At 35.8% G+C, this 25,110-nt stretch overlaps 1 protein-coding gene and 1 long non-coding RNA gene across 2 annotated transcripts; one reads left to right on the top strand and one right to left on the bottom strand.

Moving 5' to 3' along the window:
• Nucleotides 1-4,185: 4,185 nt before the first annotated feature.
• LOC132618437 (uncharacterized) lies at nucleotides 4,186-10,823 on the top strand. Its single transcript, XR_009574100.1, has 4 exons — nucleotides 4,186-4,472; nucleotides 9,338-9,466; nucleotides 9,530-9,664; nucleotides 10,553-10,823. It is a non-coding gene; the product is annotated as an uncharacterized LOC132618437 (long non-coding RNA).
• Nucleotides 10,824-18,052: 7,229 nt separating this feature from the next.
• On the bottom strand, nucleotides 18,053-21,725 carry LOC132619107 (uncharacterized). The gene is made up of 4 exons (XM_060334071.1): nucleotides 21,594-21,725; nucleotides 19,046-19,177; nucleotides 18,728-18,962; nucleotides 18,053-18,646 (listed from the first exon to the last, which is right to left on the bottom strand). The coding sequence occupies exons 2-4, from the start codon at nucleotides 19,139-19,141 to the stop codon at nucleotides 18,186-18,188; spliced, it is 792 nt and encodes a 263-aa protein (XP_060190054.1). The 5' UTR covers nucleotides 19,142-19,177; nucleotides 21,594-21,725; the 3' UTR covers nucleotides 18,053-18,185.
• Between the last annotated feature and the right edge of the window lie 3,385 nt (nucleotides 21,726-25,110).

Here is a 25,110-nt window from a genome sequence, read left to right on the forward strand (position 1 = left end):
GAGAATTAGAGGACGCGTGTGCATTCCTCGTGTTGGTGATCTGATTTAGTTGATTTTATCTGAGGCCCATGGCTCACGCTATTCTATTCATACGGGAGAGACCAAGATGTACCGTGACTTGAGACAGCACTAATGGTGGCGTCATATGTAGAGAGATATAGTTGATTTTGTGGCTAAGTATGGAAATTGTCAGCAAGTAAAGTATGAGCACCAGCGACCCTGTGGGGTGTTTTAGAGGATGCCCATTCCCGAGTAAAAGTGGGAGAGGATTACCATGGATTTTGTCGTGGGTCTTCCGAAGACCCTTGGCAAGTTTGATTCTATTTGGGTAATAGTAGATCGATTGACTAAGTCCGCTCACTTTATTCCGGTTCAGGTTTCTTATACCGCGGAGAAATTAGCCAAGATGTATATTCAGGATATTTTGAGATTGCATGGCATCCCTATTTCTGTTGTATCCGATAGGGGCACTATCTTTACTTCCCGATTCTGGAGGGTATTTCATGAGGATTTGGGTACCCGATTGGACTTTAGTACGGCCTTCCATCCCCAGATCGATGCCCAGTCCGAGCGGATCATTCAGGTACTCGAGGACATGGTGAGAGCATGTGTTATTGACTTTGGTAGTCATTAGGATCAGCACTTGTCCCCGGTAGAGTTTGCATACAATAACAATTATCATTCGAGTATTGGTATGGCGCCTTTTGAGGCCTTATATGGTAGGAGGTGTAGATCTCTGATTGGTTAGTTCGATGGGTTCAAGGCTCGACTTGGGAGCACGAATCTATTGAGAGAGTCCCTTGATAGAGTGAGAGTTATTCATGCCAGGCTCGTTGTGGCTCAGAGTCGCCAGAAGATGTATGCGGACCGGAAGGTCCGGGACTTGAAGTTTGCTATTGATGATTGGGTTCTATTAAAGGTTACACCCATGAAGGGTGTTATAAGGTTTGGTAAGAGGGGCAAGTTGAGCACCAGATACATTGGTCCGTTTGAAATTGTGGATTGTATCGGCAATGTAGCTTATGAGTTAGCATTACCGCCAGGCTTGGCGGGAGTTCATTCGGTCTTTTATGTTTCGATGCTGAAGAAATACCATGCCGATGGTACCTAAATTGTCCGTTAGGATTCTATATTGCTTGATGAGAATTTGACTTATGAGGAGGAGCCTATCGCGATCTTAGATAGGCAGGTTCGAAAGTTAAGGTCGAAGGAGATTGATTCTGTGAAGGTGCAATAGAAGCACCGTCTGGATGAGGAGACTACCTGGGAGATTGAGTCCGATATGCATAACCGATATCCCCAGCTGTTCACTGATTCAGGTACCTCCCTACTTTCCTTCTTTTCTTTGCTCGAGGACGAGCAACGGTTCAATTGGTATCTGATGTAACGACCCGTTTGGTCGTTTTAGTCTTTTCGACGTTTTCGCTATTCCCGAGCATTGATTAGCTCACTTTTGACCCGAGGGGACCGTTGACACGCTTTTTGAGATATCTAGACTGGATTTGGGCAACTTTGGTGGAAATATACGTTTAGAGTGAAAAATGGTTGACCCAAAGTTGACTTTTACGCAAATGAACCTTTTTCAAAATTTTGTCAATTCCGGGAGGTCCGGATGGTCATTTAGAACTTTTGTGTGTGTTTGGTTTGGTTCTCAATGCACTTGGGTGTATTTCGGGACTTGGGAGTAAAATTTGGAGTTAAGGCACCGGGGGTAGAATCGATCAACGAGACCTCCGTTGGGAATTTCAAGGCCACAGACGCGTTAGTAGTGCATTTTTATGTGGGACTATGTGTCTAGTATGTGAGCAGATGGCCTCGGGAATTAGTCAAAAAATCGGATCGGGAGGAAATCTTGGGTTAAGTTTCTGGTGTTTGGTGCGTGCTTTGGCGGCACCAGCACCGCGGTAGCAGCACTGCTGGATCAGTATCCCTGCCGCTGGAGCAGTCAATGACTTTTAGTCATTACCGCTGAAGCAGCCAGGTAGTGGCTGGGGCGGCGCCGCTGGCATGGTCCAGGTACCGCTACAGCGGTGACGGGCAGTGATTCTTCATTAAATGTGTCTTAAATAAGTTCTAGACTCTCATTGTTTCTCATCTCGATATTTGAGCTTGGAAAAACTGTTCTTGAAGATAATTTGAAGAAATTCTTGGAGGTAAAACTTGCCTAATCCTTTACTCTTCCTTAATCACAATCATCTTAGATTTTTCCCTTCCCTTAACAATCCCTTAGAGATGGAATTTGAGAGAGGGTTTTGGAAGAATATTTCCCTAGATTATTAATGATGAATTGATGATGTTCATGTTAGATATTGACTAAACTAAGCTTATTAAGCATATATCTTCCCCTTTTAACATTGAAATTCGGATTTGGAGACTTAGAGTTTATACCCAATTTGGGGATTTTCGCTTGGAATCAGATTTAGGCCAATTCCGGATTCAAATCAATAATTTATGGTTGGGTTAGGATCACCTAGTACTTAATATGGTACTTTACCCCCGAATTTTCCGTTTTGCCCTTATGGGCCCATGTCCCCAAATTCTAGTGCTAAAATGGACCTAATTGATATCATAGTAATATTAGTATCATTCTTTATGATTTCTAATATAGTATTTAATTATGCTTAGACTACTTTGGTTCTGAGCTTCAGAGGAAGGGCAAGGCAAAAAAATGGCTTGTTGGTGTTGCGGTTCGGCAGTCCAGGTAGGTTATAGTTTACCTTTGGTGAAACTTTGTATAGTGAATCACATATTTAGATTATAATGTCAGAGACAGCATGTGAACCTTCGGGTATGAAGTCGGGATGGATATTGCCTTAGGTTGGGCCGTGATGTGTGTTGGGACCAGCCACCTCGTTACGTGTGTTTTGAGTGTTCGATTGTGTTGGTTGGATGTCATGTGTAATTGGTAATTATCGACTTCTGTTGTTGTCTTGATTTGGATCAAAATTTCCAACAGATTGTGAATCTATTGCAACAACAGATTCACTTACTGCAACAACCTCAACAACTGTTTGGGTGTATTACTCAGCTGTTGGGTAAAAACAAAACAAAGGCAAGACTTTTTTTCCTAAGCCTTACAAGGACAACAACAGGACAATAAAATCTATTTCACTATCAGCAATATCAGTGTACATTTAGAAACACACGACCGTCAAAAATTGAACAAAATACGCACCATTGAAGAGACACCCTACCCATGTTCTTCCTCTTCTTCTTTAACCAAAATTCATCATTTTCACACTTTAATTTCAAAACCCTAACTTTTGAACCAGAAAAAACATCTATTTCACTACGAATACACAACCATCACAAGTTAAACAAAATACACCAGCCTTAACTATCAAACAAGTGCTGAAGTTGCTGCAACAACTTACTCAGCTGTTGGAAAAAATCCAAAAAAAAATTCAAACCCTTTTTTCAAAATCCCAAGGAGAGCAAGAACATAAACAGGATCAAAAACCATAATTTCACAGCCACATACACTATTTAAAAACACGCAAACCCCAACAAGTGGATCAAATAGAGTAAATAAGGGTTTTGTCAAGCCCAACAACCCCTTTTTTCGAAATCCTAAGGAGAACGAGAACATAAACAACACCAAAAACCATAATTTCACAATCACATACACTATTTACAAACACACAAACCCTAACAAGTCGAGAAAATACAGCAAATAAGGGTTTCTCAAGCATTGAACAACAAAATAAACAACATTGAAGACAAATCCATGTTATTATTCTTCTTCTGTGACCAAAATCATCATTTTCGCACTTTGATTTCAAAACTCTAACTTTAAAAGAGGAAAAAGTTGAGCGATTTTACCGGAGAGAAATAAAGAGCAGCAGTTCGTCGATTTGGCTTTTGAAGAGGTTGATGAGGGACGGTTTTGAAGAAGCAGTTGACTTCCCAATTCAGTTCGCTTTGAAGGAGCAGTTGAGTTCGAGTTCAGTTCGTGTGTCTTTGAATGAGAGCTTTTGATTTGATATGGACTAATGTTGATTTTGAAATAAATGGGGGGTTGGATTAAATGAATTGGGATCTTTTTTGTATTTTGTGAAAGATTAAGAAGTTTGAAAAAATACATTTTAAAATCCTAATTTTTTTAATCCCAAATTTAATTAAATTTTGATTTCATATGATCCCCACAAATCACTTGCGGTAATTTCACAACTTAAAAGTCACCTCTAGTTAATTCTACGCAGCAACTTTCTCAAATAGCAACTTTCTCAAATAGAATGGCAATCACATCCTCGTGGTGTGATGCGTCTCTCGCCAATTTTTAGCTCAACAACAACGAAACGAAAGGATATTACCCAGTTTATGAGACATAATATCCGGTGGTTAAAACTAAAAGTGGAGGGGCGAAAAAGAGGCGCAAATTTTGTCAAAAATTTCCCCGGCCCAAACCACTCCTCCCAGGAAAAAGAAAAAGAGAAACCCTTTGACACAAAGGATTTTCAACTCTGGATTTCGTAAGTTTCTATCTTCCCCGCTAAACTAAACCCTATTATAGCAATCTCTGATTTATCCTAATTCTTTTAAGCTCATGTAAGGTGTAGATATGTGTTTAGAAAATTTGATTCCAGATTGGTTGATGTTTTTCCTTTTGATGTTTATGTGATTTGAGTTGCAAATTGGGTATTTAGACCATGTAGTTGAACGAATGAGGCTTCAATCTTGATTTCCTTGTTACATTTGACTTGAAAATGATTCTAGTTTGTTGTTACGTATTGGTAGTACATTGAGCTTACCGCGTAATAGTTATGTTTAAAAAGTTACGAGTTGTTAAAAGTTTTTATATTTATAGTTAAGTCCCTTATTTAATATAATTTTAAGTTGAGTCCCTTAGTCTATATAAGCCTTGTAAAAGTTTAATTTGATATGTTGAATGGAAATCTGATTTTTTTAACTTTTATTCGCTTTTGTTTTCTCTGTTTTATGCTTTCATGACGATCCCAACGTGGGAATCGTTACATTCGTAGGTTTGGCCGAAACCCCTAACTTCAAGTCAGAAACATTGAAACTTGTTCTTGCCAACCATTTATGATTCAATAATTGTCCGGCATTCCCGTGTTCTAAGAAATTTTAATTTTAATTCTATATGTCTTTTCAATTTGTAATGTCAGTGGTTAGAAACGGTTAAATTGATTTTGAATTTTTCTAATTTAGGATAAATATACTAATCGCCTAAATTTAAAGTATGCTCGATCTGTTATTTTGCCTATGTTAACTTTAAAATTTGATTATTACTCTATTGCCCTTGCTTGGTTGAATTGAATTTTTAAGCTTACGTGTTGTGTTAATTGTGGAGTCCAGTCCTCTATCCCATATTTTAAGAAAGGAAGATTTTTCTTCCTTTGACAAAATCACATTGGTAGCAATTGTGGAATTGGCCAACAAGTCAATTCTTTTGTTCACATAGCCGTGATGTAAGCGCTTACCTCATCTTAGTCGTGATGTAAGCGCTTACCTCATCATAGTCGTGATGTAAGCGTTTAGCTCATCATAGTCGTGATGTAAGCGCTTACCTCATCATAGGAAATTCATTCCTATAAATAGGCGGCTTATGGTTCATTTGTATAACACCAAGATCATTTGCTATACACACTAAAATCTCAGACAATACATCTGAGTGAGAGCAAAGTGAGGTGTTCCATAGACTGTAAGAAAATAGTCTGTGAAGAAAAATAGAGTGTGAGTGATATTGTAGTGAGGTGGGAAAATCAAAAGAGTGTTATTCCTTTTGAGGGTGTAGTGGTCTTAGGAGTATTTGTACTCGTTACTACACAGTGTAAAATTCCTTACTATAGTGATATCAGCTGCTCCTCTTGGCCATGGTTTTTCCCTTATTCAGAAGGGTTTCCACGTAAAATCTTGGTGTCATTATTGCTGCATTTTATTCTTGCTGATTTAACCATAAGTTAGTGTTCCGCGTTTATCACTAATACCGTGAATATTATTTTTGCGGGTCTATTTTATTCTCAACAAGTGGTATCAGAGCCAAGGTTCTGTCTGAGTATGCTCTGTGGTTACAGCACAGTTTGAACTTTCACATCAGAAAAGAATTACTTTGGTCTTCGAATAAAATAGTATTTGTATTTGTGATAAACGATGGAAGCCAACACTAGTAGAATGGTTACCTTGAGTGGCGTAAATTATGCCATTTGGAAGGGCAAAATGGAAGATTTGCTCTATGTCAAGAATTTTCATCAACCTGTCTTTGGAAATAAAAATCCTGATAATAAATCAGATAAAGAGTGGAATTTGTTGCATCGGCAAGTTTGCGGCTTTATTAGACAGTGGGTTGACGATAATGTGTTGAACCATATTTCTGGAGAGACACATGCTCGGACCCTATGGGAGCATCTTGAAAGTTTGTATGCTCGGAAAACTGGTACCAACAAGACGTATGCAATGGTATGCACTCGACCAGATATTGCTCATGCAGTCGGTGTTGTTAGCAGATTTCTCGAAAATTCAGGGAAAGAGCATTGGGAAGCTATGAAGTGGATACTCAGGTATCTAAGAGGAAGCTCAGGGGGAGCTATACCATGGCAGTCGAAGTTGCAGAAGTGTGTCGCACTATCAGATATGCTGACCAAGGTGGTACCGAGAGACAAGTTCGAATCGTGCAAAGAACTTGTCGGCATGCACTCAAATTAGAAGCCAGTGTACCCTCCTTCAGGTGAATGGGACTGGAGGGGGAGATTTGTGGGGTCCAGTCCTCTATCCCATATTTTAAGAAAGGAAGATTTTTCTTCCTTTGACAAAATCACATTGGTAGCAATTGTGGAATTGGCCAACAAGTCAATTCTTTTGTTCACATAGCCGTGATGTAAGCGCTTACCTCATCTTAGTCGTGATGTAAGCGCTTACCTCATCATAGTCGTGATGTAAGCGCTTAGCTCATCATAGTCGTGATGTAAGCGCTTACCTCATCATAGGAAATTCATTCCTATAAATAGGCGGCTTATGGTTCATTTGTATAACACCAAGATCATTTGCTATACACACTAAAATCTCAGACAATACATCTGAGTGAGAGCAAAGTGAGGTGTTCCATAGACTGTAAGAAAATAGTCTGTGAAGAAAAATAGAGTGTGAGTGATATTGTAGTGAGGTGGGAAAATCAAAAGAGTGTTATTCCTTTTGAGGGTGTAGTGGTCTTAGGAGTATTTGTACTCGTTACTACACAGTGTAAAATTCCTTACTATAGTGATATCAGCTGCTCCTCTTGGCCGTGGTTTTTCCCTTATTCAGAAGGGTTTCCACGTAAAATCTTGGTGTCATTATTGCTGCATTTTATTCTTGCTGATTTAACCATAAGTTAGTGTTCTGCGTTTATCACTAATACCGTGAATATTATTTTTGCGGGTCTATTTTATTCCCAACATTAATGATTGGTTTGTGTTCTAGTATATAACATACTCTAGGATTTCTTATAGTTGTATGTGCGAATTGATGCAATAATTAAGCATGAGTTTTTATGGAATATGGATGAAAGAGCTTCTGTCTAGCTGAGTTAAACTGTCTGTTTTTCTACATAATTTGCCATTATCAAGTGTTATGCAACTATATATAAATGCTAAAAGTGTGGCAGTTTTTTAATGGTGATAGAAAGAAAGAATGTTGAGATCTATTAGATTCTTCAAAATTTTGCTGCAAATATCATTCCATAGAATATTCATTCTACGAGCAAGTCCTTCTTTTATATCATTGAGCTCACGTGCTGCTAAATTTTGCTATTATTGGCCTCTATAGAGTCAAGGTCGTAATCTGATTTTCTTAGTATCTCCTAAACAATTCACTCAAGAGAACATGATTTAGGTTCTAAAAGACCATAAACTAATTTATATAGGTGTCCTTTTTTTAAGTCTTCTCTTAGTTAAGTGATCTTTTAGTTAACATACTTATATCACAAGAAGATACCGATTTACTATACACTCATAATGAGATGGAAAATTTGGAATCTCCTATTTAGGCTTTTGGACTCTTAATTTTTCTATTGAAACTCATTTTGAAAAAAAGGCAATTGAGCTGAAAGAGATTTGAAAAATTAAGCTTCGAGTGCCATGAAAGAAGGTTAGCTGGACAATGCGATATATTTGCAATTTTTATCCAGATTATTTTGCATCAAGCTCCCTGCCCAATGTTTTTTCTTAAATTTTTTTTTTTTTTTAATTACTTAAAGAAAGGGGAATCAAGAAGATGGAAAAAGAATAGTGAGAATCGAAATCAGAGCAGCTATGTGTAAGACAAGTTGTTTGGTGCCTTTTGCATAGATTATATGGGTAACAAATGGACTATATTCAGAAAGGTGTAATTGTGCATGGATTTGTCTGTTAGGGATGAGTTAGAGGAGCCAATTTTCTTTTATAATCCCAGAATGTTGAATCGGACAATTATGTCATTCGATGTGTTACGACGTACGAGTAAGTGGAAAGTAAATCTCCAAAAGATTCTTATTGCATACAATTCTTATATTCTATACCATAAAAAATCTCAAACCATTTTAGTTGTACATTAAAGGGTGATGTTTTTTCAATGGATAAACAAGTGTCAGAATTGAGTTTGGCTACTCAATAACTAAGAGAAGGTTCAATGGTGATTTTGGATAAACATGAAACTTAGTCGATGGTCTACCGGTGTATTTGTATGGTTGTTGAATGAGCTATTCTAGTGCTAAATGTTGGATATGAAGAGTTTAAGGCCGAACGAGATGGTGTAGTTTGCCAAATTAAAAGGACTTAACTTTTTCAATAATTGTTTGTTTATATTGGATGATAGTTGAAGTTGACTGTGACAGGAGACAGGGATCCATGAATTAATTAGACTCTATTGTGTTAACTTCTCAAACAGAAAAAGAAGATTCTGTACCTTTAAGAATAGACTTGGACACAGAAAGATAATATCTTTTGAAAAAGCAAGACTTGGAATATAGATTCAACTAGGAAAGACATCTTGAATCCCCTCAACTAAATGTTACAGATCCTAGAATATTTTAAAGTCAATTTGCCTATATGATAGAACTCATGTTATGACCAAGCGAACTTGGCCACGATTTTTGACATTGCACAAAACATCAGCTTTCACATAGTTGATGTACCTTTCTTGTTACATGCCAAAAACCTCTCATAATGAATCAACATTTGGTAGCAAGTCACATGTGTAAACTGAGAATTAGTGTAGACGGAAAAGTTGTGTTTCCAATCTATTATGTGCTTGCTAATGTATTTGGATAACTTGATGTTCAAATTTACAAACTACAATTCATGAGATAATATCTTGAACTCGTTTAACATATTCATTGCCTTTTTCCATTTATTTTTTCTATTAGCTTGATATGAATCCATTCAGTTTCGGAAGTCTGAAGTGGTATTAACTTCAAAAGCTGAAATATACATTCATTACGCCTGGTGCCTTAGGAAGGAGATATGGGAGAAGTTTGAGATCTTATTGCTTCAAGGTACAATATTTCTTTTAATTGACTCGGTACTTTGTTTTGCTTGACTTTAATGGAAATTTGTAGGTCCATTTGATTCTGGAAGGTGATTAGTAAGAGGTTAGAACAAGTATAAAGATCTTAATTTGTGACGGCAATATGTACCCCTTGTGCATGCACTTACGAGAAGACATATATATGAGAAGATAAGTTGGAACACATGTAAGCTTTCTACCATCCATTCCATGATAACTATTTGCAATAGATTTAGTGATATCTTTTATTGTTGAATCGGATGAAGCGTGATTATTGAAGCTAATCTTATTGTGGTTGTGATTTTCTGTTGGGTATTAAGTAATACTAGTATATATATATACTGTAATTAGGTGGATATATTACTGGGCTTAGTATTTTATTTTAATTTTGTTTCTAACTGATCAAAGTGCCAGAAATGAAATGGTGATGGTTTAGAATAATTCTTCTTAAGTTCATTGCTTTTGCTTAGACAAGTTAACTAGCATGGCAGAAATTTAAGACATGGTCAATTAGCAATGACACGTTAAAAATAGATATTTGGAGTTATAGAGGGCTGGTGGAAATTTGATGTGGTCACCAAATAGATAGGGGAAATTACTCATAGGCCATAGCATAACCGCCGTCAAAGAATGTTCTGTTGATTGAAGGTCTGATTATAATGTCAACCAGTTCAAGGTTATTTGGATTTAGTTAAGTTTTTTTACAGTAATTGAAACTGGACAATGGCCAATTTTCTAGTCTAAGTAGTGATATGATATGTGGGCATTTCTGAATGTTGCATAAGTGTACTGATACGTTAAAAATTGAAGATTGAATTGTCTAATAATTTTAAGGTTTATAGATGTGTTGAAAAAATGGGAGATTAAACTTTCAAACTATTTAAAGTTGCGCCTGATAGTGCGGCTATTCTTCTGTTGGTGGGTTTTTGTAATAGATTGACACTTTTACGAATATTAGATTTAGTGATATTGGCGCAAGACGTGCAGACATATTGCGACATGTTCTTCACTTCTTTGTTTTACATCTTATAGTGGTAGCAACCTAGCAATCTTAAATTATTCATTTGCTTCTTAGTAAATGCAGTTATTGGAGTTCTAAAGAATGCGTCCTCGAAAACCGTGCCCAGCAAGTTGTAGCAGCTGAAATTGTTGAAGCACAAGCGAACCCTACTTTGTTTGGACAGGGATTGTTTGAAGATGTAGTTTCTACATGTTACAATTCTATTTTCCTATTTTAGTAGAGAAAAATAATGTTATGCAAGTTGGATGGATATATTTTCTGTAATATGATGCTCTTGTTCTTTGACTGACCATGAAATTTATATAAATATTGATATGTTTTTGAATGTGTGTTCATACATGTTATCACAAATGACTGGATCTTTGAGATTAACAGACGATTAGCAAAAGTAAAAGAACTTTTAACGACCGGATCTGTTGTCGTAATTAAAGGATTTAACGATCGGAATGACAATCAACTAAAGGAAAATGGGGTCGCTAAAGGAGGTACAATAACCAGATTTCTTGTCGTCGCTAAATTAATGACCGGATTTTAAATCCGATCGTCAACTTTTAAAGACAGAGCTTTTAGTGACCGACAATGACGGGATTTTTTCCGATCGTTACTAATTAATAGCCACCGGATTAGGACTTTTAACGACTGATTTTCCCTTCGCTAAGACCTATTTTCTTGTTGTGGATGGTTTTGGGTATTTGAGGTTTTTCTAGTTTGTTGGATTTCGGCTTGGGAGTCTATGGTTGACTTGTTTTTGTGACATCGTCGGGACTGATCCCAAAGTGACTCTCTGATGCCCTCCTTGCGGGGATGGGGGATATATATAGCTTTGATAATATAAGGACCGAGTCTTACGTAGACTGCCTACGTATCCCTCCGTGGGAAATCAGGCACCTCCGTAGTTCGGTTTACATAGAATGTCCTTTAATTTTTCTCCACCCCAAAAGTTCCCACACCAGGCTTGATGAGGGCTTCCTACTTATTCCCCTTGGGACATCTGGTCGGACGTAGTTTCTATTACATAAAAACATATAGGAAAGGATACTATTTGATTCAAAAGTGGGGACGCCTAAACCTACCCAAAAGATGACTTCTCATTGAAGTCATGGCTGGTTGTCATCCTTATAACCGCGCATTCGGTCAACGACCTTACTTTTTAGTGACGAGGGAGAAGTACTACCCAAACCGTGTGGACCAGATACTCCAACTCGAACTTGAAAGCTTCACATTCCTCGATGTCATGCCCTGGTGCTCCACAATGAAACAAACAAATTCCCTTTCTGTTTGGCCTATTGGATGACAACTTCCAAGCAGTCTCACCCGGGCGGATCTTTCCGCTGCTTACTAGCTTTTGCAAGATGCTTGCATAGGAATCCTTGAACACGGTAAAGTCATAGCACCAGATTTGAGTGTCCTGCGTAATTTCTTTATTGGGGATGATTGGGTCATGCACCAATAGAGAGTGTGGTCCCCATAGGTTTTCGATTGTCTTGTCATCAATCAGCCTTACAATCCTTCTTCTAAGAGCCACGCATTAGTTGGCAGTGTGTCCAGGTTCATTTTTGTAGATGGACATTTTTCGTAAGCATATATTGAGGCGCAGGGCGGGAGTCTCTCACCACCGGAGCACGTGGCTCCTAAACCCTCATTACCTCATAGATTTCCACACATGGCACATGTTTTGGTGCGACTTGAAAGGAACAAGCATGGGCTTTGAGGGCCACTGCCCACCATGTTGGTGATGGTGTGCGAGTCGGGACTTGAGGCACCTCATAGTTCTCAGTGACAACAACGGAGGAAACGGTTACGACTTTTTTGATGGCCTACTTTGTTCCTCCTTATAAGGTTCGGACTCCTCTTCAGGTGCTTCAAATTCTTGCGTGGGCGTTTCCGACTTGTCCAAAAGAGGTATGTAGCTTCTTGCCATGCCTTCGACCATGTCTGAAAGGTTTTTTTTTTTTTTTTTTTTTTTGTAGTGTTCAATTTTTGTGGTTCCCTTCTGGGTGTTTCCCACCAAGTCCAAAATTTGATCGGCTTCTTTGATCTTTTCCATAACCAGATCAATCTTCCTTTCTAACCTATTGACCTTCTCACAAAGCGAGTCTTCGCTTCCCTCTTCGCTGATCAAGTTGGCACTTTGGCTATCTTGAGCATTCGTGGCAACAAGTCAACCTTTTTAAGAGAGGCAAAAATGGGTTAGGCATTTGGGGAAGTGGTGTTCCTTGGCAATTTGGTGTTCTTTGTGTATATCTTTGGGTACTGATCGAAATGTTGAATCAACCAATATTCAGAAGGAACGCATGAAAGCACGTAAGCATGTAATCACACAATTATACTGCACGCATTCCTAAGACCTTTTTGCACCAAGGCTTTTCTAATCGTTTTGAATCATGATTGTGCAAATTGTTAAATCAAACCATTGCCCTCATAAATAATAATAATAATAATAATAATAATAATAATAATAATAATAATAACAACAACAATAGTATTAATAATAATAATAATAATAATAATAATAACAACAACAATAGTATTAATAATAATAATAATAATAATAATAATAATAATAATAATAATGTAATGACCCGTTTAGTCGTTACCGTAAAATCCGAAATATTCGCAACCTTGACATCCTGAACCTTTTCAGTTCGCTAAGTAATTCCGGCGGACATCTAGCCTAGAGGGACCCGTTGTACGGGTAGGAATTAAAATATCAAAATCCGGGTCGGGGACCCAGTCAGGCCTCCCCAGCGCTGGGATGACCGTCGTAACGGTCGCGCCCTAGAGACCACAACCCCGCTAAAGCGTAGGTGGGGTGGTTGCATCAGATCGCGGAAGCGGCAATGGGGACCCCGAAGCGGCGCCGCTGAAGCGGTTGGTTGACCGCTATAGCGGTGACACGCAATAATTTTCCCTATTTAAGAGTTCATTTCGGAATTTGACCCCATTTTCTCAAAACCCTAAAGCTCAGCCGCCCCTCAAGCCTTTTTGGTTGTTCAAATTCTGATCTTCTTGGGAATGGTAATCTTCCTAACCTTCTAATCTCTTCTTTCACATAGCTAATTGTTCCTAAGGTCTCCTCCTTTAAGCAAATGAAAATGGGTATCACCAATTCCGAGACTTAGAAGGTCAAATGATTAGCATGTTCTTAATATGGATTATATTGGCTCAATCTCTCATGTTCATCACCCTAGAATGGTTACTAACTTAGATTCTCATCTTTTTCCTAAATTGTAAATGGGTTTCTTCCATGAATCTTGAAAATGGCTTTCTAAATAATAGAGTTAAATATGGTGACTTTACCTAGCTAGTAGCTTAAGTGGTTGACTTTGATCATGAATGGAGGTTAATAAATCACCTAGCCTTATTATGATGGGAAAGCCTAGAGAATCTAGGAATATTCAATTCCCAACTTTTGTTATCAATCTGAATCTCTTATAAATGCTCTAATGGTGATTCCTATTTTTGGGTCTCATGATTGTTTCAAGTTCCTTCGTGCGGATTACGACGTGATGAATGAATTGAAGATCTACGGATGTTCGTGGCACCCGCTCGGCCTCGAGGTAGGTTATGGCTTCCTTTTTGATAGACTCCGGTTAGATTTACATATTCATGTACTAGAGGGAAACAGAGAATGTATGTATAGGATTTTGGTGTTAGGATGGATTCTTAGGATGGTACTGTTGTGCGATTTGTATGTTCGGGCTTGTGGCCAATAGACTTCTTAGGTTCATGTGTTGGTTTTCATTGAATATTAGTTGACTTCTTGTGACTTAGGAGTAGTTGTTCGGTACTTAGTTTACTACGTCCCTTTCATGAGGAATTCCCGTATGATGCGCATAATTTGTTCTATGCTATAAATAGTAAATATTAATTGGTATTGAAATGGATAAAATGTACCAAAGATTGTGAATTGATTCTAGACTGGGTATTAGGGACGCCTTGTAAGTATAAGGTGAAATTGTCGTGTAGTAATGTTGATAGGCAGTAAAAGAAATGAGGTAATATTGTTATGTGACTTGTCCGTGTTGATTATCGGAGACTATTGATATATCTTGTTCATGATATTGTGGTAACTTTCTTATTGATGCTTGATACAGGATAGTATTTTATATGGCTTATGTAGCCTTTCCATGATATTGTTGGCGTACCCATGCGTGGTACTTATGATATTGATCTGATTATTGACATTGAACTCATACATTGCACACATTCTCATCCTTCATGATATACTGTTGATACATTGTTGATACTTGAGGAAACACTGTGATGAGCTGGGCTTGGTTTGGATGAGAGTGACGTGAGGTCCGATATCCAATGGTTGTCTCGGAATCGTGGTTGAGTGGTAGCGGTATCCTAGGTTATTGCCGAACTGTGAGGTACATGGACTCCGTGGGTCCCCCATGGGTTGTGCTGATGAAAATCCTCTGTGGGCAAAGATGTGGAGTCTCGTCTGTTTGTTGGGGAAAGATCTGGGATGAGTAGTACATGGACCTCGTGAGTCACCCTGAGTTATGCTACCGAGACGTCGATACTTCCGTCTGGAGTACATGTGTACAGAGCATTGCATATACATTTCATCCATTATTGCATTGCATTGCACTTGGCTTCTATTGTGATATTCTTGATATGTACTAGTGTTATATGGATTTGGATTGAGTATATTGAAACTTGATATAATTGGGCTTAGTGCTATAACCATAGGCCATGATCTTGGATTATCCTTGTTGATTGTTCGTTGGTCCAGTTGTACGTGTTGGTTTCCCAAGAATTAGGTGAATTATGAATATTAGAATGACGAGTTGACTTTTATACTAAGATTGAATAGCGTAATGATATTTGACTTGTGATACTTGTGTGAAATTGCCCAGTGGATTGTAGGTGAGATAGAAGAATGTATAAGGTAATTTGGGAAATCGGATCACTAAGGAAGAGTTAATGAATTTGAAAAGCTTGATGTTATGACGAGCGGTAGGTAATGTACATTGTTGATCTAGTTTACTTATCATGCTTATTTGTGAACTCTTTTACTGATATGTGCCTCTAACCATTGTCGGCCTTTGGTGCTTACTCAATACTTGTTGATTGTACTGATACTACTCTTGCTACATCCCTTTTGGGGTGTAGAGTGTTTCAGGTGATGGATTGTTGAAATGTTCAGAAGATGCACGATGCCTATCTCGAAGGCCCCATCCCTTTCATTCCGGGATGGGGGTTGGGTCTTAGAGTTATTATTATGCTTAGGATCCACTTTAGTCGTTCCTGTACTAGTCTAGACCAGGTCGTGGGAATAGAAATAAGTCATTGTATTTATTTATTTGTTGTAATCACTGCCGCTATTTGGGTTAATATATTGATTTGATTTCCGCTATTAATTATTCATATATTGAAGCAAATGAATTTTATTCTTTATGTGGAAAATATGTTATTTGATTGAGAGTTATCCTACCGAGGTGGGAATGGTAGGTGCCCGCGCGATTCTAAATTGGGTCGTGACAAATAATATATTTCCCAAAAAGGGATACAAAATGTGAGAAGCCGACAGGGGCTATAAGCAAACAAATAAATCAGCAGAAGTGGCCTCCAGTGGCAGATGATGATGCTCTACAGTCCGAGCCTTCTTGCCCCTTCGAAGGGCCTGAATCCGGAGATGAGTCGATATCAGCAACGAATATACCAAGAAACCCTTCTCTATTAATGCCAGTGGTGCAATCTTATCCATTGCCCCCTACATTTGAGTATCGAGGTCCTCCAAACACTCATGTGTGAAATCCAACTCATGGGTCAAGCTAGCTACGATGGCTTGATCATGTTTTATCTTCTCCAAGTATTTAGCGTCCCTATCATCTGGTCGCCTTTGGGTCAGACGCATCTTGATTTCGGCTTTGGAATTGACTTGTCTCGGATACAATGGTATAGGTTGGGTCCGGGAGTGAGGGTGGCTTGCAGATGTTCTCTTAGCCAGTCCTTGTAATCCTCGTCACACCCAGGATGAAACCTATCTTGAGCTAAAGTGTCAGGACCCCAGTCAGTCAACTGTTCCATTCTTGGATGATTCCTCCAACATCTCGGATCTTATCCTTCTCATAGTCAATCACATATCTACCCATGTTCCTCACTTAGGGTATCACTTGTCTTCTCCCAAACTGTCTCAAGACCCTAGTAGGTGCCTAAGGGCGGATCCCTTGGATTCCCATGATCGGTAAGAATGGACACTTTCTTTCTCTAGCTACATCTCGCTCAGATATGAAGTCAGAAAACATCCATTATATGTTAATTTGAGGGTATCCTTTTTATTATGGTTGCTTATGTATTGAGGACCCTCGAATTTGTTCAAGTGTTTCACGGTCCACCGTTGTAGCAACAGGTTACACCCTTGGAACTACCTATGATGGTTTGGGCATTGGCCTAACGCTCGATACATGTCAGCAAGAATGATGGGGACCAAGTCATCCTTTGTGGTTATGCCATGAAAGATAGCATAACCAGGTAATGATTTAAGTTATATATACTGTAATACTTACAGTGTTTCTTATTTAGCATGCTTTATTATTATTATTATTATTATTATTATTATTATTATTATTATTATTATTATTATTATTATTATTATTATTATTATTATTTTATTCTAAGTTAAGAGTCTACCAGAAACAACCTCTCTATATTCTAATGTAGGGGTAAGGCTTGCGTACATTATACCCTTCCCAGACCTCACTTTTGTGGGACTACACTAGATATGTTGTTGTTATTGTTATACTGACAGTGTAAAAAATCTTTATATATACCATCCGAATAACTTGATAATAAATTACTTACCATCTAAGTTAGGTTACTAATCATTACTTATTACTCTACTCAAGTTTAAGTTTGGTGTACTGCCAGTGTACTATTGTTTTACACCATCAGGTACAACACGTTACTAGATTTTTTTTTTTTTGGTAAATATTTTGCAAAAAGAATGTCAAACAATGCCTTTTCTCTGTATCCTTTGCAAACCCACCGTCTCCCCTACCCTCAAAATTCAATCTATTTTCTCTCTCCTTCTTCTACACATAGGAAATTCCTTGAATGGATCTACCAATTCTATCTCTGAGATTTCCCCCGAAGTTCTTTGTCATAGCCCTAATGCATCTTTTGCTATTCTTCTTCAGGCTGCATTTGTTTTTTTTTTATTAAGACATCTGAATCTGAATACACATCTGAATATTAAGATGTGATATATAGATCTGAACACTGAATGATTAAGACTGTTTGTTTTTCATCATCTGAATCTGTATAATATATCAATATTTAAGCATAATAAATATATAATTCAAATTAAAAATTATATCAAACAAATATTAAGATAAGCAAAAAAATACTATTTGAGAGATAAATTAAAGTATTTAAAGATATAAATGAATATTTTATGTTTGATACAATTATTGAACTATCTGAATTATTCAAAAAATGATATATCCTTAAAAATAAATTGTTTATAAAATGCAATCAAAAAATTTAAATTTAACATAAATTAATCTATAAATCAAACCTATCCAACAAAGTAAAACAATATCTCAAATACAGTTATGATTTAGACACATAAATATTAGAGTATTTGAATAATTAACTAACAATCATCAAATTGTAACACTCCAACACTGGAAAAAAAAATTCAAATAACTAAAATATAGAACTCTCAAGTATTTCATCTTCTTTGCATTAGTTGGAGTGCAAGTTGCTCCCTCATATCGGTCATTATCTGAGAATCTTCAACTGTCCAACTAGGTCTATTTGTTTCATCTGATGCTTCTTCTTGTTGTTCTTCTTCATCAAATATCACTTGAGGCGTATCAAAATGATTAAACAAGTCATCATTGATGCGCTCCTTCCTGATAAAATTATTAATGACAAAACATGCAATAACAACATCTCTTTGGATATTAATAGGATATGGAGCCATCTTGTCCAATATAGGAAATCTTGCTTTCAGTACTCCATAGGAACGTTCGATAACGTTTCTAAGTTGTGCATGAGCATGATTAAACTTTTCCACCTTCGTTATGGCACACCTACGATGATAATCTCCTAACCAATATCGAATATTACGATACGGTGCTAGAAATCCTCGAGTATTAGGATATGCCGCATTACATAGATAGTATTTATCTGACATTAAAATAAAATAAGTTAGGCGATCATATCGAAAAGCTAAGTAAGCATTTCAATTGTTTAAGCTGTATGACTTACTAGGTGGAGGAAATGGAAAACCATTTTCTGGATTAGATGCAATCTCAGTTAGAACGCGTGCATCATGTGCTACCCCTTCCCATCCAGCATAAACATAAGTGAAGACCATATTGAAGTCACATATTGCCAGAACATTCTGATAGCATTTACCTTTTCCCCTTCCTCTGTAAACAATTTGTTGATTAGCGGGAACAACAACATGTACTAATGTCCCGTCTAGTGCACCTATTGCTCTCTGCCAATATATAAATATATGTCAACAAAATGAATAAAAAAAAAACTTGTGAAATTCTTTAATGATCGTTTAACAAATAATACCTTAAAAATTCTTCGTAACCTGTTATGAGCACCAGGAATATTCATATTCGAATCAAATGTTGTAGGTGCTATCATCTCTTTTATAAAATTCATCATTGCCTCAAGAACCTCGTGAAAATACTTCTGAATTGTCTGCAAAGAATGTTGAAATCTTATCTTGATTACGACGTAACGCTCGTTATGTCCTATAATAGTTAAGAATATTGCTATCTTCTCTTCGACGGATATATGTTTGCTATCTATGAGCCATCCATTATGTCTAAAATGTTGACATAGCCGAACATATGCATCACGTGACATGCGCATCAATTCTATACATTGTCGATTAGAGCCAGATAATAGTTCTAATGTATACTCTTGACTGGATAAAGATGATGTTAAATCTCTAATTCTTCTATCATACTTGAGTCTATAACGATTTCTTTGCCAATACAAGCTCATCAACCATAATATTTGACCATCGATATCCATGTTGAATCTGTTTTACCAAGAAAAAAGATACAATACACAATCGTAAGCACAACTACCTATGTATTTCATCAAGATAAAAAAGTATACAATGGTTATAAAAAATTATTCTATACTCATCAAGCATAAAAAGACATACAAGTAGCATTTTTCACCAATAAAATACGTTCCATAAGCATAATATATTACCACAAAGTTCCAGAGGTTATAATTAAAAAACCAAAAAAATAAAAAATAAAGACTAGATTCCATAAAATCTTCATCTAGCATAGATACTAGCTAATTAGAAAAATTAAAGAATTCCCAATTTTTCCCCATGGTTCTGACATAATTCTCTAATTTGTCGACCCCTCTCAGTTTCATCCATGTTTTTGTGTAGCTATCACCTTCACAAAATATACTAAGAGCTGCAGAGTACAATGTCTCTTCCCATCCAAGCTTGTCTAGTTTTTCTATACATTCTTCAACATCAGGCCCGTTGTTTTTGTTAATCAGTAACTCCAATGCAGCACTCATCTTCTCATCAATTTCTAATCGGGACGATGCATTTTTTCTTTTCTTTCCCAGATTCTTTTTTTCAATTGGAATTGAAGATTGAGATGGAAAATCTTTAGAAGCTCCATCATTTTTGTCACCAAGTAGATCCTCAATGTCATCAAGTGAATCTATGTCTATATTAGTAGCTACAGAAGAGGCACCGGGCCGCGGAGTTGTACAACTTGGACTCCAACCATGAATGCCCGTTGCAGTAGAACCCTCAAATAATGTTGTACAAAGTTCCGGAAAGGGTAGAGGTGCACTCCTCAATGTCTTGGTTTTTGGATGAGCCTATATCCAAATATAAGAGATCATACTTTCAATATACACTTCAAACCGTTTCTCCTTAAAACAAAAAAGAGAAAAAAAAATTACTAGATAATGAACTTTATATACTCATCCCACTCCTCGTTAGACATTCGAATGGTATTGGTTGCTGGATCATAAATATTACCAGTCTTTTTAGTTATTGGCAAACAAGCTTGATATTTTTATTTTAAATAATCATAATGATTCTTCATCTTCTTTTGTGTGACTATAAAGTCATGAGAAGTTTGCCGAACAACCTTAACCTTGTTCCATGAATCTGGCTTCAAACTACTTCCTTGTCTCCCATTTAATGACACTTCTTCAATACAAGTTTCTAAAAATGTTTTTACTACCTCCAATCTCCAAGTCAATCTTGAATTTTCATTAGCTTGTTCCATAACTGAAATATAAAATTCTAATGATCATCATAGCATATTAGACTAAAAGAAAGGTCATAGTGAAAATGCACAAGCAATTTTCTTTTTCTAGAATGTGATATACCCCTCATAGTAACTTTTGAAAGTTATCCTTCAAGTACTTCTTTTAAGTACTTTAATCTGTGCAACTACTTATCTACAATCTCAAGAAAAGCTATTGTCTTATCAATTAATCTGATTTTGTTCAATTAACAAGTTTAATATAACAATCCCATTTCGTATCTGATTATGTTTCTTCTTCAACAAATAGATTAGCCAATGGTTGGGGGAACGAATTGAATACCAGACGAAAAAAAAATTGCAGAGGAACTGAATACGAGACACATAGATGTTGCAAAATTTAGACACATCTAGTTCAAGCATTTTATCAAACACCTTACATGCACATCCTAACTTATTACCTTTCACATACATATGAACTAAAGAAGTTTCAACAAACAATCTAATGCTAACCCAGTTGTTAAACCATATCCATGGACTTGTTTCCCAATTTTAACGCAGCTAACACTACACAAGATTCAATAGCACCAAGAAGAACATGTACATCACCCAAAATGTGTACAGATAATAATCTTGAAAATAAAAAAAATAGATAATATAGGTTTTCTTGGTTGAAACTAAATAATGCACAACTCTAATACAAAAATTAGCAATTGGCTTATGAGGATAGGAAAAACAACACCAAAACAATCGAATTCAAAACTTAAGAGAGGAAAAAGAACACTCCATTCATGTATTAATTAACGAACTAATGTTTGTTAGATAGGTGAATACTTGTAAAAAATCCAACATCTTACCTGTTCAAGAAGAAAGAATTTGATGAATAGCTTACTGATAAAGAGGGAGATAGAGCATCGTTGATGTTGGGGATAAAGAGAGAAGGGTAAATTAGAAAGAGAGAGAGAGAGAAGCGTAAATTTAAAAGAGAAAAAAAAAACAGACGTGTGAGCTTTTTAAGCAAATAAATTTGACATTTTTGAGAGTCTGAATCCCATTAAGATTCTTTTTGAAATCTGACCGAGTCAGATGTTTTCAGATGTATTAAGAGACTATTTAAAAAACAAAAAAAAAAAACAAATGCACTTAATGGGCTGAAATCTGAACCATTCAGATTCAGACCCCCATTAAATGCAAACAAATGGGACCTCAGTCCATAACAATCATACCAAACTTTTGCCAATTCTATTTCCATATCTTTAATCGTATCCAACTTCCTTCTATACATGTATATTTGTTTGGGTATTGTTTCCAGGATTTATTCGTATTATTCCATGGATATGAGAAAATTAATTTTTAAATAATTAACTCTACCACTAGGGCGGATGCACGTATACCCAAGTGTGTCATCCGACACCACTTGGTTGGGAATATATATATATATATATATATATATATATATATATATATATATATATATAGAACAAAATATGGTATAAATAAAAATAAATGAAATGGCCATACTCAACATAAGGGCTTTGTCAGCTCACTGGTGCAGTGCTCAAATAATCCCACTGCGGACGCGGGATCGAACCTTGAAAATTGAGCTTTTTAATCCATTTTTTAGTGTCATTAAATTATGGATGCCAACTAAGTTTTCGATCTCTTGACTCCTTTAAAATAAGAAAATAAGATCTAGGGGTGTCAACGGTTTTTAGGTTTTCATTAAGAAAACCGACGGTTTTTATATAATTTTATAATAGTACCGAAGAATTAGGTTGGTTTTTATTTTTACAAAAATAAACCGGAGAAATACCGAACCGTACCGAATATACTTATATGTAAATATATTTTATATGTTATGTTTAAAAATAATAAAATATTAAAATGTTCGCCTTGGGCCTGGGTGATGGAAATAACTATGAGCCGATAACATAATTAACACCTAAAGTCCTAAAACCAAAACCTATTATACTACTTCTATATATTAAAACTAAATTAGTTCTAGGATCTGGATTAGTAACATGTAAGCTACAAGGTATTCGAATGATTTTGGATAGCAAACTACAAGATATTAGATATATTTCCTCTCATATGATTTAAATTATATTCTCTTTTAGATACTTAATCATAGCAGACTCAGTTCTTGAGTCTCATCTTTATTGATTTCTTCCCACTTGTGTGATTTAAATTATATCTTTTGTCTTTGCTTAACATTGTTGTACACTATCATAAAATAGTGAGATCAATCTCTTTCTTGTCGTCTTTCACGTTTTCTTGATTCAACACCTTTTAAACAGTAAAAATGTCTAGAGAATTTTTGTCAAAGTTCAACCGGAGTATGCATGGTATCGTGTTCTTACTTTTACTAGTGATTTTTACATGAAGTTTTGTTTTAAAAACATTACCGAACCGTACCGATACCGAAGAAAAACCGAGGTGATGGGATGATTATGAAAAATGTAATTTTGGTTATAATAATAAAAAATAACCGAAAAATCGGTGTGGTATAGGTTTTATAAAATAACCGCCCGAATCGTACCTTTGACACCCCTAATAAGATCTACTACTCTTAACTAGTATCTAAATCAAATTGGAATCTGCGGACGTTAAAAAGATTAATTATTTTTTATCTATAAGTTGCATTTTTTTAGGAGATCATACATACTACGTGTTACTCTCCGTTACTCTTTCAATTTTAAGTTGTCTTAATATTTTGTTCATTCTTCTTCTTTCTAGTAATTGAACGTTAAAAAAGTTAAGTATTTTTTTTCTATAAGTTGCATTTTTTAGGAGATCATACATACTACATGTTAGCCTTTCAGTTTTAAGCTATCTAAATATTTTTTTCATTCTTCTTCTTTCTAGTTGGACGTTAAGAAAATTAAGTATTTTTTTTCTGTTAGTTGCATTTTTTTCGGAGATCATACATACTACATGTTAGCCTTTCAGTTTTAAGTTGTCTTAATATATTTTTCATCCTTCTTCTTTCTAGTTGGACATTAAAAAAGTTAAGTATTTTTTCTATAACTTGCATTTTTTTAGGAGATCATACACACTACGTGTTACTCTTTCTGTTTTAATTTGTCTTAATATGTTTTTTGGTAATAAGTTGTCTTAATAATATTTTCATTCTTCTTCTTTCTAGTTGGAATTTCTCAAAAAAAAAAAAAAAAAAAAAAACTGAGCTTTTTAACAGTTGTTTGGTGTCTAATATAGGGAAAAAACTATTTATTAATTTTTCTAATTAGTGAATCCATTATCATCTATAGATACGCTTTAAAAAATGATAATTCATTGAGAAGAGTTGTAGTAGTGTACTTTAATTTTTTTCCCGAATTATGATATCATCATAATGATTTATTTATTTGTTCACCTCTTTAAATTTCGTCACTACTTACAAAAATCCTGCGTACGCCACTGCAGCACTAACTTTAATCCTGTATCACCAGAATGAGAATATTGTTAATGGTAACATTATTGCCACTACAACTTTGATTCATAAGGAATTGCAGCAATTCCCTAATAAAAGTTTCCAATGTTTGTGACGTTAATGAATCATTTCTTTTAAGATTCTAATGTTTGGGGGTTGAAGCATTACTTAAGTGGTTGATTTACCATGATGTTGAGAGAAAATAATACTTTAGTAAATAGCATTCAATGATGAAATAATTTGGTCTTGAAGAGTTTACTTTACTGAAATGAAAACCATTAAAGTTGAGAAAAAAAAGATGATGAAAAACGTATTTTTAGTAAATAGTGCTAGACAAGGAAAGAATTTTGGTTACTTACAATAAGGATTCAATTTTCCTTTAATTTTTTTTGTCATAAATTGAAATATATAAGTAAAGTAAATATACTACCTTTAAAATTAATTGATGGTGTAAATAGTTTTATACACTGACGGTGCACAAAACTTAAACTCTACTCTGTATATGTTATTTATTAAATGACTTGATAGTGTAAATATTCTTTATTACTATTTTAAGTCCAAATTGTTTTGCTACTCTTTAAAAAGGATTTTATTTCACTTGAAAGATCAAGGAAAGAAGGAAAGGGGGAAAGGTAACGAGAATTGAGCATGCACTTATTGTGTGATAGATTAATTGAGTCTGCACTTATTGTGTGACAGGTTTACTATTCAATACCTAAAAGGAATGTATATTTTTTTCCTCTTTAGCTTTATATACTATTTTTTCAAATTGATATTGTCAACTTTAAATCTGAAGATGAAGGGTTTTTATTTTAATTTTTTATTCTCCATTGGGACTAATTTCAAGTTTGTCCTTTTCTTTGTCTCTCTTTTTTCCTGTATGAATTTGTATAATCTTATCATTTATTAGTATTAACCAAATTGTATAAAAATAGAAGAAGGAT

Source organism: Lycium barbarum, chromosome 11 (assembly GCF_019175385.1).
Source record: "Lycium barbarum isolate Lr01 chromosome 11, ASM1917538v2, whole genome shotgun sequence".
Classification (NCBI taxonomy): Eukaryota; Viridiplantae; Streptophyta; class Magnoliopsida; order Solanales; family Solanaceae; genus Lycium; species Lycium barbarum.

What these genes read in the sequence shown, in the direction of transcription:
- LOC132619107 (XM_060334071.1), bottom strand. Translation starts at nt 19,141, where the DNA reads ATGATGAATTTTATAAAAGAGATGATAGCACCTACAACATTTGATTCG. An exon ending in GGTTACGAAGAATTTTTAAG is followed by an intron (nt 18,963 to 19,045) that starts GTATTATTTGTT and finishes ATATATTGGCAG; the next exon opens with AGAGCAATAGGTGCACTAGA. An exon ending in TTTTCCATTTCCTCCACCTA is followed by an intron (nt 18,647 to 18,727) that starts GTAAGTCATACA and finishes TTTTAATGTCAG; the next exon opens with ATAAATACTATCTATGTAAT.